This window comes from Talpa europaea (assembly GCF_964194135.1).
Source record: "Talpa europaea genome assembly, chromosome: 9".
In the NCBI taxonomy this organism is placed as follows: Eukaryota; Metazoa; Chordata; class Mammalia; order Eulipotyphla; family Talpidae; genus Talpa; species Talpa europaea.
Genome location: NC_140076.1, coordinates 13,874,294 through 13,889,049, shown reverse-complemented (window position 1 = coordinate 13,889,049; position 14,756 = coordinate 13,874,294). Strand labels below are relative to the sequence as shown.

General features: G+C 38.6%; 1 protein-coding gene across 1 annotated transcript in view; it reads right to left on the bottom strand.

Annotated features, from left to right (window-relative positions):
* CLIC4 (chloride intracellular channel 4) overlaps positions 1-14,756 on the bottom strand; it is a gene marked incomplete at both ends in the record, with an annotated part of 48,858 nt that overhangs the window by 16,625 nt on the left and 17,477 nt on the right. Inside the window, one exon of the mRNA XM_084243133.1 lies at positions 6,124-6,233. Within this exon, the coding sequence (XP_084099259.1) occupies positions 6,124-6,233 (110 nt within the window). The remainder of the gene's footprint in view (positions 1-6,123; positions 6,234-14,756) is intronic.

Here is a 14,756-nt window from a genome sequence, read left to right as displayed (position 1 = left end):
GGCTAAAAATTTATTTATTTATGCATACAAGAGCTGGGGTACAGGCCAGAGGCACCGGGCGGGGCGGGGGGTTGTTGAGAGGGTTCACCAGAGACTGAGTGGCAAACAGAACAGGCAGACTGACCAAAGTACACTGCTAAGGGAAGCAGTGGTCAATTCAGGAGAGGTCTGCTGCACCGTGTGGGTTGCTCCCTGGCTGGCCAGGAATCGAACTCGTGCTGCAGTGGCCGCAGATAGCTTCATAGGTTGTGTCTTAACCCTAGCGCCACCAGAATGGACAAATGGTAAGCACTGAGGTGACTCACTTACAAGGTATATATTAAGTCACCAACCAAAGAGGATCTAAGGTTCTTCACCTTCTGGTCCTCACCTGGCACTCAAGGGCTCAAGTGTTTTGTTTGCCCAACAAAGGTTCATCTTACAGATGTTTCACAAAAACCTAACATTTCAAGATAAATGAAACTGAAACAGAGATAACAGCTAAAATTTTCAAGGACAATTTTTTGTTTATTTCATAAAAGGCCTTTAATAAATGTTCAACAATTCATGCAAATTCATTCAACAGTTTCCCCTAAGAGATATCTTTAAAAAAAAAAAAAGCCAACTGCATAAAGCCCATGCCTTGAGGTTACTTATCAGAGTAGGTTTTTTTTAAATAGTAATCTTCTAAGAATTCTGTTCCTAACGATTTTGCTTCTAAAGAAAAACAAACCAAGACAAGAAACAGAGAGGAAAAGAGAGGAGAAAGAAGCCTTATAGGAGCTAATACTTGAAGCAACTTAAGTGGCTTAGCGTCAATTAAAATTTTATTGGCTACACCTGCAACAATCGGAGGACATCAGGTTGGTGGCTCAGTTCCAACTACTTGGTAGAAGATGAGTAGGCACAGCCATAAGACACTGGAGCTGTACCTGACGATGACCTATCTAACTAATTGACTCACTAAATGGAGGGGAAAATACTAAGTAGGTAGAACCTATCTTTTAAATTCAGTCCCCTTTTGAAGATGCTGATTTTTAAGGTATAAAATTCATTCAAATAAATCAAGAGACTACAAAAACATAAGCAAAAAATACAAACACCACAGAATCCCTCATTTATTTCAGAACACTTTTACTCCTATTAATTATTATTCATTACATTTGTTCTATTCTGACTAATATTAAAAGTCACTAACTGGATGAATGAATTACGCACTCACCAGAACACACCAAGACCCTAGTTACCAGGCATTTGTCTATTTGTCCCAGTCCACCTAGTTAAAGTGTTGTATTTATTTTTACTAGGTGTGGTATACTGCTATGTTTTGCCTAATGTCAGTTTGTGGAGTAATAATTTTAAAATGAAATAGTGCCCATGAAAAGATTTCAAATACAGCTTCTATAATTCCTAACAGATGTTATTAACACAGTTTATAAGAAGAGTTTATACTGTTAACAGGTTTAGAAAAGCATTCACTAACAATTGATTTTTGTAATTGAGCTTTTAGTGGCATAACAGCATTTTGTCATCTTAAAAATCATCTTGAAAGAGAACATAAGAATGTGGCAGAGAAATCCTTCTCTCTCTCTCTCTCTCTCTCTCTCTCTCTCTCTCTCTCTCTCACACACACACACACACACACACACACACACACACACACTCTATACATGTGATTCAGAATGCATTCGTGAGACACAAAACTCGAATTGTAAACTGTCCTAACAAGGGTTTCGTGTAACACAAGTCAAGTTTCCAAAGGAAAAGAATGGAACTTGAATTTCTTGACTGGCCAGCAGCTGGAAATGGATGAATTCTCCAAAAGGCTGCTCTGTCTCATTCCATTCACACTCACTGAATATGGCATTCACACTGCCATTACTAAAGTTTTACCCAGAATTAAAGTGATTTCTCAACTTGCTGAAGACTGTTTTAAGAACAGTTTTAAGGGTGGACCCACAGACTGTTTTAAGGGTGGAACCACAGACATGACAATGAAAACAAACTATCTGAGGTATCTATTTGGAAATCAGAGTTTGTTCTGAGTTTATATATACTGCCTTACAATGTAGAACTATCAGTTTCAGTTCCATTAACATTTTAAACTATTACAAAACTGTTGAAGTTTAAACTATCACAACAATCTTTCCAAAGCTTTGTCATTACTATGGCAACTTACACGTGGGGCTCACACAATACATTACCAACAGTATGCTGACATTTGAAGCAGAAGGAAATCATTAGCGACAACGCAAAGGATGAAACAGTTTGCATGTTTAAGTGGGAATGGGAGACTGGAAACAGACATTTCTCAAACTTCTTAAAAGTAGGCTTCGCCGGGTTTTCTATTCTCTCAGCGAATAGTATGGACAGGGGATTTTAACCCACCAGTAGTATAGCAGATATCATAGCTTTTACAACCAAAGGTTAATTCTTGAAACCTATTTCTACTCTCATTTCTCAAAAGCAGAAAGTTTACCTGGTCCCGTCTCTCAGTGCCGGCTCGCTCCCTCCCCGTCCCTCTCCCCCTCCCCAACTCTCACATTACTGATCTCATACTTCCTCCACCCCTTGTCCACCTCTCAGGCAATCTGTGATCTAAAGATTCTGATCTCTGATTTAGGAACTTCTGGGTATAATGAAAGTATTATATTAAGTCTTCAAATAAAGACCTTGATCACAGCCACAAATCTATCAGCCAAAAAGTCCCTATAACACCAGTGTGATAAAATGATGAATTTTAATCAATAACAGGTCTGAAAAGGGTTGAATAAGAGCAGTAAAGAACTACCCTGAACAGTGTTTAATGCATATTAAATGCTGACAAAAGCTTAGTTTATTTTCCCCTTCCTTTTTTCCTAACTTTAGTAAGAGGTGACCGACATCCAAGAGGTGGCTTGCCCAGGGTGCCAGGGATGTGGATGACAGGGTAGCACTAGGTCCCTACCCTGAATACATTCTCCTATGCCATGGTTGCTCCTCATTTGATGACATGTGATAACATCTTTAAATACATCCCAAATTTTAATATTTTCACTTACATTTATATGAAACTCTTGTTCAACTAGTAGTTGACAGAAACCTAAGTTCCTTCTAGAGCCTGGGCACTTTTAATCTAAACGATCTTTAGCACAAAGGCAGCAAGAACAGAAAATTAGGTTTAGAAACAACTCCCACGAAAGCATTAAGGCTGCACTGGCAGACAAGCTATGGGAGATTGTTCCAAGCCTCATTGGGGCACATAAATACTGCCAGCACAGTCATTATCACCAACAGAGAGGCAAAGAGAATATGTCACGTGGCACCAGAACCAGAAACTGTGGTTTGTTCTCATGGATGAAATGTCATGTGACAATCATTTCTTCAGAGCATAGAGTGGGCTTCTAAGCAGCTCTCAGGAGATTTCTGTTGCTCTCCACAGGTTTGCTCAGGGATCAGTTCTTTTCACAGAGGAATTAGGCAATTACCAAGAAAAGCAAGAAAATAAGGATTATAGGCATTTTCTCCCCCACAGCTTTCTAAAAAGTCGCACTTAAAGCTTTAAAATTAAGATTAAGAAAGGTACTTTTTACTACACAATGTTTTATTCCTCTGTGACAACTCTTATACTTTTTTTGAGTCAATTCCTAGTCTTGTGGGTACCTTCTCTTTGAAATCTTACTAAAAAAAATGTAACAATCTAAACTCATAGAGAAGTTCTGGGAGGATAAAGACTAAACCTCAATGCAGTGATCTCCATGAAGGGAAGTCGATGGCCAAGGGCTGGTGGTGCAGGGAATTTGTTACCATGTGCTACTTAAATACTTTTTTTAAATTGCCCTTAAGAAGAGTTTTTAGATGTACTATAGACCTAAGATTTCTTAAAAATATATAGGTTCCAATTGAAGAGCTCACCACTGTTGGTTTTAAGCAAACTTTTAGTAGATAAACAAACATACACTTCTTTGAGTAGTAATGTTTTCTAATTAAGAGGCACTGAATCTTACTTCCCATGTGTTACTTTTCATGTGTAGGGTACATCACTCTTAAACATATAAATATCCTCAAGTATTAATCAACTTACAGGAATAATGCCTTTAAAAGTTTGTAAATGAAAAGTGAAATAGATAACTCTAAAACAGCCATTATGCATGCACTTCTTTTCTGACACAGATTTCATCATTTGGGGCACGAGAACTGGTGAGCACCACAAGCAAAAAAGCTGTTCAAAAAAGACCTTGGGAGGCATGGCAGTCTACTCACTTTCTCCAAGCCAAAAATGGAAAAGAAGAGATTCATTTTAAGACACAAGGAAGGGTGTGTGCCTGGAAGCATGGTCTATTTTTAGGAATTATATTGGGAAACTTTTTGTGAATGCGTGTAGGGGGAAAAAAACAGTAATAGATGGCAACTACATGAGTTCATTGTACAGCAGTTCTGTCCCACATGAACTAGGTATATCTTCAAAAGAGCCTGTAGTTTTAACTCTTAAACCCAAAGATTCATAAGGAAATGGGGTTCTTGGAAGACTTCATTGTGTATTTCCAATAAATACATTTTAAGTCTGCAAAGTCTCAAATAAACGTGCTGGCAATAAATAGTCACACATTTTAAGGAACTGCCAAAGATCCCAGAAGCATGCTAGCCTAGAACTGGGAAGGGATGAAAGCACTCAGATACCTCTGACCATGTGATGCCCAGAAGGATAACGTACAGACATCCTACTGCTAATCAAGTGAGAGCCAGCTAATATTTTTTTCTTGGACGCTGTTCATGACTGATATGCTTTAAAAATAAACAGCCAATCAGGTTGCAGGATTTGTGTTAAGAGGAATACTTTTCCACTGACAAATCCTTGCTTTTCTGTTGGTATAACTATTCTTTTTTTTTGAAGATTATTTATTTATACAAGCACTGGGTACAGTCAGAAGCGCGGGAGGGTGAGAGAATTCACCAGAGCCAGAGGGGAGAGCAGGCAGACTGACGAAGTACACTGCTGAGGGGAGCAGCGGATGGCAGGAGAGGTCTGCGCACCATGTGGGACCCTCCTCCAGTGGCCGGGGAGAAGCCGGGGATCGAACCGGCGCTGCAGAGGCTGCGGGCAGCTTCACAGCCCAGCGCTCAACCGCTGCGCCACCGGGGAGGCCCGGTATAACTATTCTTAACCATTGATTAAAATATTTTTTTGGAAGTGGGCCTCCCCGGTGGCGCAGCCGTTGAGCGCTGGTCTGCGAAGCTGCCCGCAGCCTCTGCAGCACCGGTTTGATCCCCGGCCACCAGCAAGGGTCCCACATGGTGCGCAGACCTCTCCTGCCGCGCCCACTGCTCCCCTTAGCAGTGTACTTCATCAGTCTGCCTGTTCTGCTCCCTGCTCTGGCTCTGGTGAATTCTCTCACCCTCCCGTGCTTCTGACTGTATCCAGTGCTAGTATAAATAAATAAATAAATCTTTTTAAAAAAAAAGTATAAAAAAAAATTTTTTTTGGTAGTATGAATGTTCTTCACTTCCTCAGTAGGCTTATCTACAGAGGAAGAATAGCCAAAAGAGCTTACCATTTACCAGGCTCTTTTCAGCCCTCTCCAACTATGGTCTAGGAAGAGAAAGTTAAAAACAACTCTTCACCTAGCAAGAACAATCACAAGATTGTGGATAGTTGCTCTTATTTTACAATAATGTTAACCAAATATGGTTAAAATGATACTGTGGAAAATTTCTATTATTCTCTGAAAAATAGATTGAATAAAGTAGATCATAGCAGTATTCTGTCTTTAAAATTCCACCTCACAAGGGCCATGAATTTAACACATTTGAGATCAAGAAGTTTCCTGCTTAGAAAGTTCTTCACAGCTCCATGTTTAACTAGAAAGCCACACCCACACTAAGTCATAATCCTGGTACTGCTTTTTTTTTTTTTTTTTTCTGGTACTGCTTTTGAAATATAAGTTATGTTACTAAAAGACTGAGTGGCCACATGTGATCTGCTGACAGCATGAGTTATTCATAATATTCAGACTAGTTAAATCTGTACATAAGTCAGCCAAACCTTAATACCATATATTACCTTTAGAGAATATATGTCATCAAAGTGAGGGATAAGAAAGGATCAAACTGAAAAAAAAAATAGTAAGGTATATACGCAAATTAAGTTGATCAATCAATTCCTACCTTTTTAGATCAACGGTTGTCACACTAAATACAACTCCTTTAAGCCAAAGAATCATGAAGAGTCTCTGGGAAAAGGGACAGTTTCCTATGCTTTCACCATCACTGCCAGCCTGGGGAATAGAAATAGAAATAAACATTAAAAAACAAGATCAAAATGATGATACTCAAAACAACAGAGTTTTTTCTGAATTTTAATCAAGAATACCTAAGACAGGAAAAGTTACATTTTGGAAGGTGGAGTAGAAATCTGTGCTTTATCATTTTGCTCTTTGTTTGCCTCTCTCTTAGAAATGGCCAGGCTAGTACACATTGCCCAGAGAACTTTTTCTAACAATAGGAATTACCTGTATTCCCACTGCCCAATGCAGTAACCATTTGTAACATATGGCTGATGAGTACTTAAAATGTGGCTAGTTTGAGTTTAATTTTAATAGGAAATTTAGGAACCAAAAAATATAGTAACTGAAGGGGCCTCCCCGGTGGCGCAGCGGTTGAGCGCTGGGTTGCGAAGCTGCCCGCAGCCTCTGCAGCACCGGTTCCATCCCCGGCTGCTCCCTGGCCACCAGAGGAGGGTCCCATATGGCGTGCAGACCTCTCCTGCCGCCCGCTGCTCCCCTCAGCAGTGTACTTCGGTCCCTCTGCCTGCTCTGCTCCCCGCTCTGGCTCTGGTGAATTCTCTCACCCTCCTGCGCTTCTGACTGTACCCAATGCTTATATAAATAAATAAATAAATCTTAAAAAAAATATATATATAATAACTGAAATAAAAGGATGGGCTTAACAGCCAAAGAGAAAACAGAAGAAAGAAAGGGTAAGCCAGAGGATAAAACAATTAAAATTACTCAATTAAACAGAGACAATATAAGCTGAAAAGTAACACTTCTCATATATTGTCATGTTTTAAGGATCAGTTTTGAGAGCTTCATTGTATGCTAATGACCCAACAATTTCATATGTAGAAAAATGTATTCAGTAAAAACATTTATACAGATGTCCAAAGATACAAGTAAAAGGGGAGAACATGGAAGCATTATTTGTAATAGCAAAACCTAGCAGTAAAGAATGTGTTAAATTACAGACCACCACACCAGAAGATAAAAGTTTCAGCTAACCAATGGGCTTTGCTGGATGGGGGCAGAGTCAGGGATTTTTTTTTTAAAGATTTATTTATTTATTTATTTATACAAGAACCCGGGTGCAGGCCAGATGCGTGGGAGGGTGAGAGGATTCACCAGAGACAGAGCGGGGAACAGAACAGGCAGACTGACGAAATACACTGCTGAGGGGAGCAGCAGGCGAGGCAGGAGAGGTCTGCGTGCCATGTGGGACCCTTGACGGTCGGCCGGGATCAAACCGGAGCTGCAGAGGCTGTGGAGAGCTTCACAGTGCAGTGTTCAACCGCCTGCGCCACCAGGCGAGGCCCTGGGGTCAGGGATTTTTGTTTGAAGTAGCTATTGTCCATACTTCTGTCCTATTTGGGCTGCCTATTTCCTGGTTCTTTGGCTACAGAGAGCAAGCAGACTTTCGTTGGAGCTTTCTGTCCCCAGGTTGCCAGCTTCCATAGCTCTAAGTTGCGACATCTGAGGCAAAGAACCAGGAATTTCATCATCATCTCCCTTATCTTTCCACAGGCAATTATCTCAGAAGTATTAAATTTAAAAAGCAAAGTAAAAAAAAAAAATGTAGTATATTCATGCAAAAATGGAATTTAAAAATAAAAAGCAATGAAGTAAGGATATACACACAATAACTTGAATGAACTTTGAAAAATCATGCTAAATGAAAGCAGCAGTCATAAAAGATCACATATTATATATTTCATTTATATCGAATGTCCAAAACAGGCAAACCCATAGAAATAGAAAGTAGATTAGCGGTTGCCTAGGCTGGGGGGAGAGGGGAGGAAGAAAAGGAATGGAAGTTGCTAATGGGTACAGGGTTTCTTTTGTGGGTAATAAAAAAATGTTCTAAAATTAGACTGTGGTGATGGCTGCATGACTTTACGACTGTACTCACAACCACTGAATTATACACTTCAAATGAGTGGATTATATGATACATATGAATCTCAATAAAGCTGTTTTTAAAAATATATAGTCACAGATTACAAGTACAAATACACACACAATGCATAAGATTTTATATTGGAACATCGAGAGTTTTTGAATTATAATTGAACATTACAAAAACATACAAGTCTAGAATGTTTTCTTCAAAATTAGAAAATTCAAATACTCAGAGTGAAAATATGAATAATCCCACTGGCGCAAAAATTACCACAAATTCCCAGATAAAGAGTGAGTCTTAGCATTCATTTCAGTTTTGTTTCTTATAAAAGGGGTAGTTTTGTGTGACTTGCTATCTGGAGTTCCTCTCACACACTCACTATTCCTCACCCTCCTCCCTCTGGACCTCTGTTGTAATTCTTGAATTTCCTAACACCCGTATTTAATCAGCAACTGCTGGATTAACTCTTACATTGCAGAATAGAGGTCAGTGGCAGATGCCATAAATATCTTAATGTTTTACTAATTGAAGGTTAAGGAACTGCTCACTTAGAAAACCTAGTTTAATCAGTTTTCAGAATAGTCAGATTTTAAGCCACCCAAAAAGAGCTTTAAACTTCATTCCTCTCTATTTCTTTGTGTTTATGGGACCAGGGTCAAGGTGATGATGACTAGACCATGTATATACCCTTTCCTACTTTACTTGGAAACTAAAGTAAGAATGGGCTCCTGATCATTAAATTATTTTCTTTGACACAATCTCAAGAGGATATATAGAACATATTACCAGAAGAATGAACCTAAAAACGATAATACCTCATTTACCTTTGTGTATCTAAACTAGCTGTCTGAACACACAAAATGGCTTGCTTTTATATAAGTGAACTAAAAGTCACAAAACCACATGTTAAATGAAAGTCACCTGACTTCTAGAATCTGTTTCTTCATAGTTTTTGCTAAATCACAGGCTGGAACCAAGGTTTAGAGTCTAAAGGTTTAATTAGATGTTATCCTTTATCCATATGCAGTGCATATGGGAAATAACAAGGTTTAAAGTCAGACTATAGACTTCACTACATTAGCTGTGTGATCTTCAGCAAGTTACTTAACATCTGTGCAACTTGTCTTCCTTCACCATGTTATTATAGGGATCAAATCATTTAGGGTACACAGAGTTCCTAGTACATGGTAAGAGTTGAGTAAATATCACTTGATTTTAAAGATACTTCATGCACAGAACTCAAGGTCTAACAACAGGTTGTTAGAGTTTAAGTACTTAGACATTCGAATCCCAACATGACTTTATTCTTTCAGAAAATGAGGGGGAAAGGATCTAAGTGTTTTCTACATTTTAATTTCTTCTAAATGACATATAGCATGGCCTTATGTTCTAAGAAGTACAGTCTATATAAAGTTTAAAGTCTACTAAATGGAGGGAAGCAAATATATCCTTTCTTTAAGATGTCAAAAATCTCTTTGCCATGCAAAGAATATATCATTGCATCCTGGACATAACTATCTTATAAAACCAACTCTATAAATAAGGTCAAAGGATATATAATAGAGGAATTACCATATGCCGTGCTTTGCCTATATAAATAAAACACAGATAATAGGAGGACATTGGAAAGACCTTAACCCTTTTACTGTTCAATGTACCCAATTCATGAAGTACACCCTCCAAGCTAGGCTGTTAGAATTCACATGCAACATGTGTCTTATTGAGGATGAACTCTGAGAAAGCAAGCCCTGATAGATATTGATCTAATTAATCCTTATATCTTCTCACTCAACAGAGGATAATAGGTAAGAGCCAGACTCCCAGACAAATTTCATTGCTTAGTGGTTTAATTTCTTTGGGCCATATTTCCTCTTCAATAAAATGGAAACAACACAAACTACCTCAGTGAGTGGTGGGGGCGGGGTGGGGTGGATAAAATCCAAGAGTTTAGGACAACACACTGCTCTGAAATCAAGGGGTGGGGAGGGAGTTGTTCCATGTATATACCCTTTCATACTTTCTGATATTTGTACTACGCACGCGAATCTTTCATTTAAACTTTTTAAAAAGCAAACAAACAAAAACATTCCCACCCCAAATATATGAAGATGAAATAAAGCACAAAGTTATAGAATGAGGGATAAGCTCTGAAAATGAAAGCCATCTTTGTAACAAAAATATGTATGAGCAGGATTCTCAAGTCTCAGGATACCTGGGAAACAAAGAAATGGGTTTAAAATGCAGATTACCAGCTTTCACCTCAGATACTCCGAATCAGTGTTTTTTGTGGTGGATCCAGGAACTTGAAATTTTTAACAAGCACGCCAAGCAATTCTAATTCTGATGTATTTGATAAGCAGACAATATTTTAGTAAATACTGACACAGAGAAAAAAAATGCCAAAAAATAAAGATTGGGACGACGTCTACTCTGTGGTTAAACTTTGAATTCCTCATGATGCTTTTTGGACTCTGCTCTAGGTGGGCCAGAAACCTGGTTAGATTTGGTAAGTAACAGCCTTCTCCCACATTTTAAAGGAACACCACATATATTGTCTCAAATTTGGACATATCAAGATTTAAACCAATCCAGCCTAAAGTCCCTTATATCCTAGACATTCAAATTCGAGAACATTCTTATTCCTCATAGACTAAGAGGCAGAGGTAAGTACCTTTTAGTGTAAAACAGAACATTTGATCTTGAGAGTTTGACTTAAGCCTAAATATAATGTTAAGGACAATTATGGTGACCCAAGATCCTTAATGCTATAGGACGATTAAATCTGGTTTAAAAGAACAATTATAAATTTTTATTACTGTACTAAACTACTAAATGATCTGACTGGTCAGGAAAAAGAAAAGATTCTGTTGTGATATTAGAGGGTAGGCTCAATACCTGACCTGCAAAATAGTCTGAGTTTTCCAATTATAAGCCATGAAGTCATGGGTAAATCACTTAACCTCTTTGGGTGCTGGATTTCTATTCTGGGAAGTGGAGGTGGGACATGGGAGTCAATAACTGTAATATTGTCAAAGAAGCCATATCCTCTTAGGGAATACACATAGGAGAATACAGAGGTAAAGGCTACAATGTATGCAATTTACCAAGGAAAAGTGAATAATAAAACCAATGCAGTAAAACCTGCTCTTTGTACTAGTCTGATTATCAACTTGTCTATAAATCTGAAATTCTTCCAAATGAAGTTTTTAAAAATTATTAACTCACTTTCCACTTTCATACTAACAGTTTCCAATTGTATTTACAACTCACTTTTATACTATTCAAAGGCAGGTAAAAATCAATGTTTTAGAATTAAAATTAATTATTCTTTATTCATACATCTACCACATGGTTTGTCAAGTTTAATCTAAGAATTTAGAGAACACACTAAAAGTGAAATTTTCAATATCGGGTAGAATGATACTCAAACCATACTCCTCCAACACCTTATCACAACTGAAGTAACACTTGTTTGACATTTTCTCAAAAGTGCTAATTTTGCCATTTATCTCCAATTAAGACTAGCAGGAAGAGTGAAAATAAGTGTGGCAAGGAAAGAAAACTCTCAATATAAGTTAAAGGTGATATAATAGTCACTTCAGAACTCTGGAATAATCTGTTTTATACAGGCTGCCATTTAGACTTTGTTCTGGGATGTCTGTAGTCCAGGTAGCACATGCTCCTGAAGCATGTGAAGTTCAAGCTGTGGGTTCTTTCCTTATTCATAGAATATCTTACAGAAGATATCCCTGCCTAGGGGCCCAGATATAGTTATCTGACATTTAACACATATTTACAGAGGGCCTACTTCTGCTGCTCTGCAGAAATAAGTATGAATGAGACCAATAAGACCTGACCTCATGAGACTTCAATTTTTATAGAATTGATAAATACACCAAGTTAAAAATTACAAACTGGGCAAATTTCCCTAATATTTATCTTTTAGTCTTATGCCATGCAGTTAAAATGCAATGGAAAACTCATTGGCCTGTAGGCTTAAAAAGCCAGAGGACATAGGTCAGAGCAACTGTTACAATGGGAAAATAAGGTAGGACACCATAAAAAGAAAAGAGAGACCCGGGACTCCCCAGTGGCGCAGCGGTTGAGCTCTGGCTTGCGAAGCTGCCCGCAGCCTCTGAAGCACTGGTTCGATTCCTGGCTGCTCCCCAGCCACCGGCGAGGGTCCCACATGGCGTGCAGACCTCTCCTGCCGCCCGCTGCTCCCCTCAGCAGTGTGCTTAGGTCCTTCTGCCTGCTCTGCTCCCCACTCTGGCTCTGGTGATTTCTCTCACCCTCCCGCGCTTCTGACTGTATCCAGTGCTTGTATAAATAAATAAATAAATCTTTAAAAAAAAAAAGAGACCCCAAAAAGGGGGAGCCCTAAAATCTGTATAAAACTCTTATCTAAACATTGGCTATGGGGCCTCCCCGGTGGCGCAGCAGTTGAGCGCTGGGTTGCGAAGCTGCCCCAAGCCTCTGCAGCACTGGTTCGATCCCCGGCTGCTCCCCGGCCACCGGAGGAGGGTCCCACATGGCGCGCAGACCTCTCCTGCCGCCCGCTGCTCCCCTCAGCAGTGTACTTCAGTCCTTCTCTCTGCTCTGCTCCCCGCTCTGGCTCTGGTGAATTCTCTCACCCTCCCGCGCTTCTGACTGTACCCAGTGCTTGTATAAATAAATAAATAAATAAATAAATAAATAAATAAATAAATAAATAAATAAATCTTTAAAAAAATAAATAAATAAACATTGGCTAATCTCTGAATCAGAGGCACAAGACTGAACGTGGAGTATACGAGTTAACAGAACTGAAATGAAATTTGAGCTGCCACCCTCCCCTCCACAGAAAGAGAGAATTTGGAGTTCAGCTGAGTTAACTACTTGCTTTTAAAAAAAAAAAGGAAAAAAATTGGTATCTTCAGAGGAATATAACAAAACCCAAAGTTTCTACAACTTGTCATTCACAAAATCTGTAATAAAATAGAAAATTAATCCACATAGGAGGAAACAAGAAAAAATGACCCATTCTCAAGAGGAAAAAACTAATCTAGGAGACACACCCTAGTCTGACCCAGGTGCTACAATTTGCAAAGAGTTTAAAGCAATCATTATAACTATGTTCAAGAACATAAAGAAAAGTATGCTCATAATCAAGGATGACAGAAAATCTCAGCAGAGACCACAAAAAAAGAAAATGTAAATTCTAGAATTAAAAAATATAGTATCTGAATTTTTTAAACCACTAGTTGGGCTTAACAGTAGAACAGAGAAGAGGGTTTATGATAGGAAAAGAAATCTTAAAAATTAATCTGAATAAAAAATCAAAAAAAATTAAATAAAGCCTCAAGGACCTCTAGGAAATATCAAAAGGTCTGTATATTTAATTAGAGTCTCAAAAGGAAGGAGACAGAGGACAAGGCATTTTTTTTTCAATATGCAGAAAAATGGGTTAAGTATAAAATGTGTAGCAATCCCCCTGGCAAGATGGTTGTCTTATACTTTTGTGTCATGCTGCACATGATAATCATGCCCTAGTGGCATGCCTTAGTTTGTTGGCTTAGCGTTATCTGCACTATACTAGAGCAAAATGAATGTCACACTGTCATCAAGCACACAAATTTGTAAAAAGAAACTTTTGTCGGGCCTCCCCAGTGGTGCAGCGGTTGAGCGCTGGGTTGCGAAGCTGCCCACAGCCTCTGCAGCGCTGGTTCAATCCCCGGCTGCTCCCTGGCCACTGGAGGAGGGTCCCACATGGTGTGCAGACCTCTCCTGCCGCCAGCTGCTCCCCTCAGCAGTGTATTTCGGTCCTTCTGCCTGCTCTGCTCCCCGCTCTGGCTCTGGTGAATTCTCTCACCCTCCCGCGCTTCTGACTATACCCAGTGCTTGTATAAATAAATCTTTGAAAAAAAAAAAAAGAAAGAAAGAAAGAAACTTTTGTCAAGGGAGCATCTTTGAATTCTGTTTTTAAAATCTTCTGAACCATGACTTGGAGTCTGCAGAGTAGGCTGTGGCTATGGACTTCAGCACAACCATCAACACTGCTTTCCAAGAAACTACAATTTATGTTCATTCCAAGTTGTAAATGCTAGTCCTTTCATTCCAATAAAAAGAACATGAACTTTCAAAAAAAAAAAAAAAAAGTAAAAAAAAAATTCAAGGAATAATGACCAGACATTTCCCAATTAAAGGCAAATTTACAGATCGAGTAGGATTCATGAACATCAAAGCACAATTAATACAAAGAAAGTCATATTTGGAAATATCCTAATGAAAATGTTCAAAAGCAAGAGAGGAGAAAAAAATTTTAAGTAGCTGGGATAAAAACACATTGAATGCAAAGGATAATGATCTCAATGACAGCTGAATTAAATTCCCACCAAATAATGGAGGCCAGGCAACTCTCCTGCCCACCTATGACTATGCAGGTGCCTCTCGTTTCCTTTTTCCTTTCAAAATGTAAAAAAGAAAAGAAGAATGGAGGCTAGATGTGAAATCAAGACATTTTCAGATAAAACAGTGAGAATTTAAATATTTGACACTTAAATGAGTTAATTTCAGGAATGTAGATAACTAATTTGTGTTTATTACAATGTAAGTATTTCATTTTTAAAAATGTGCCCTTTACAATT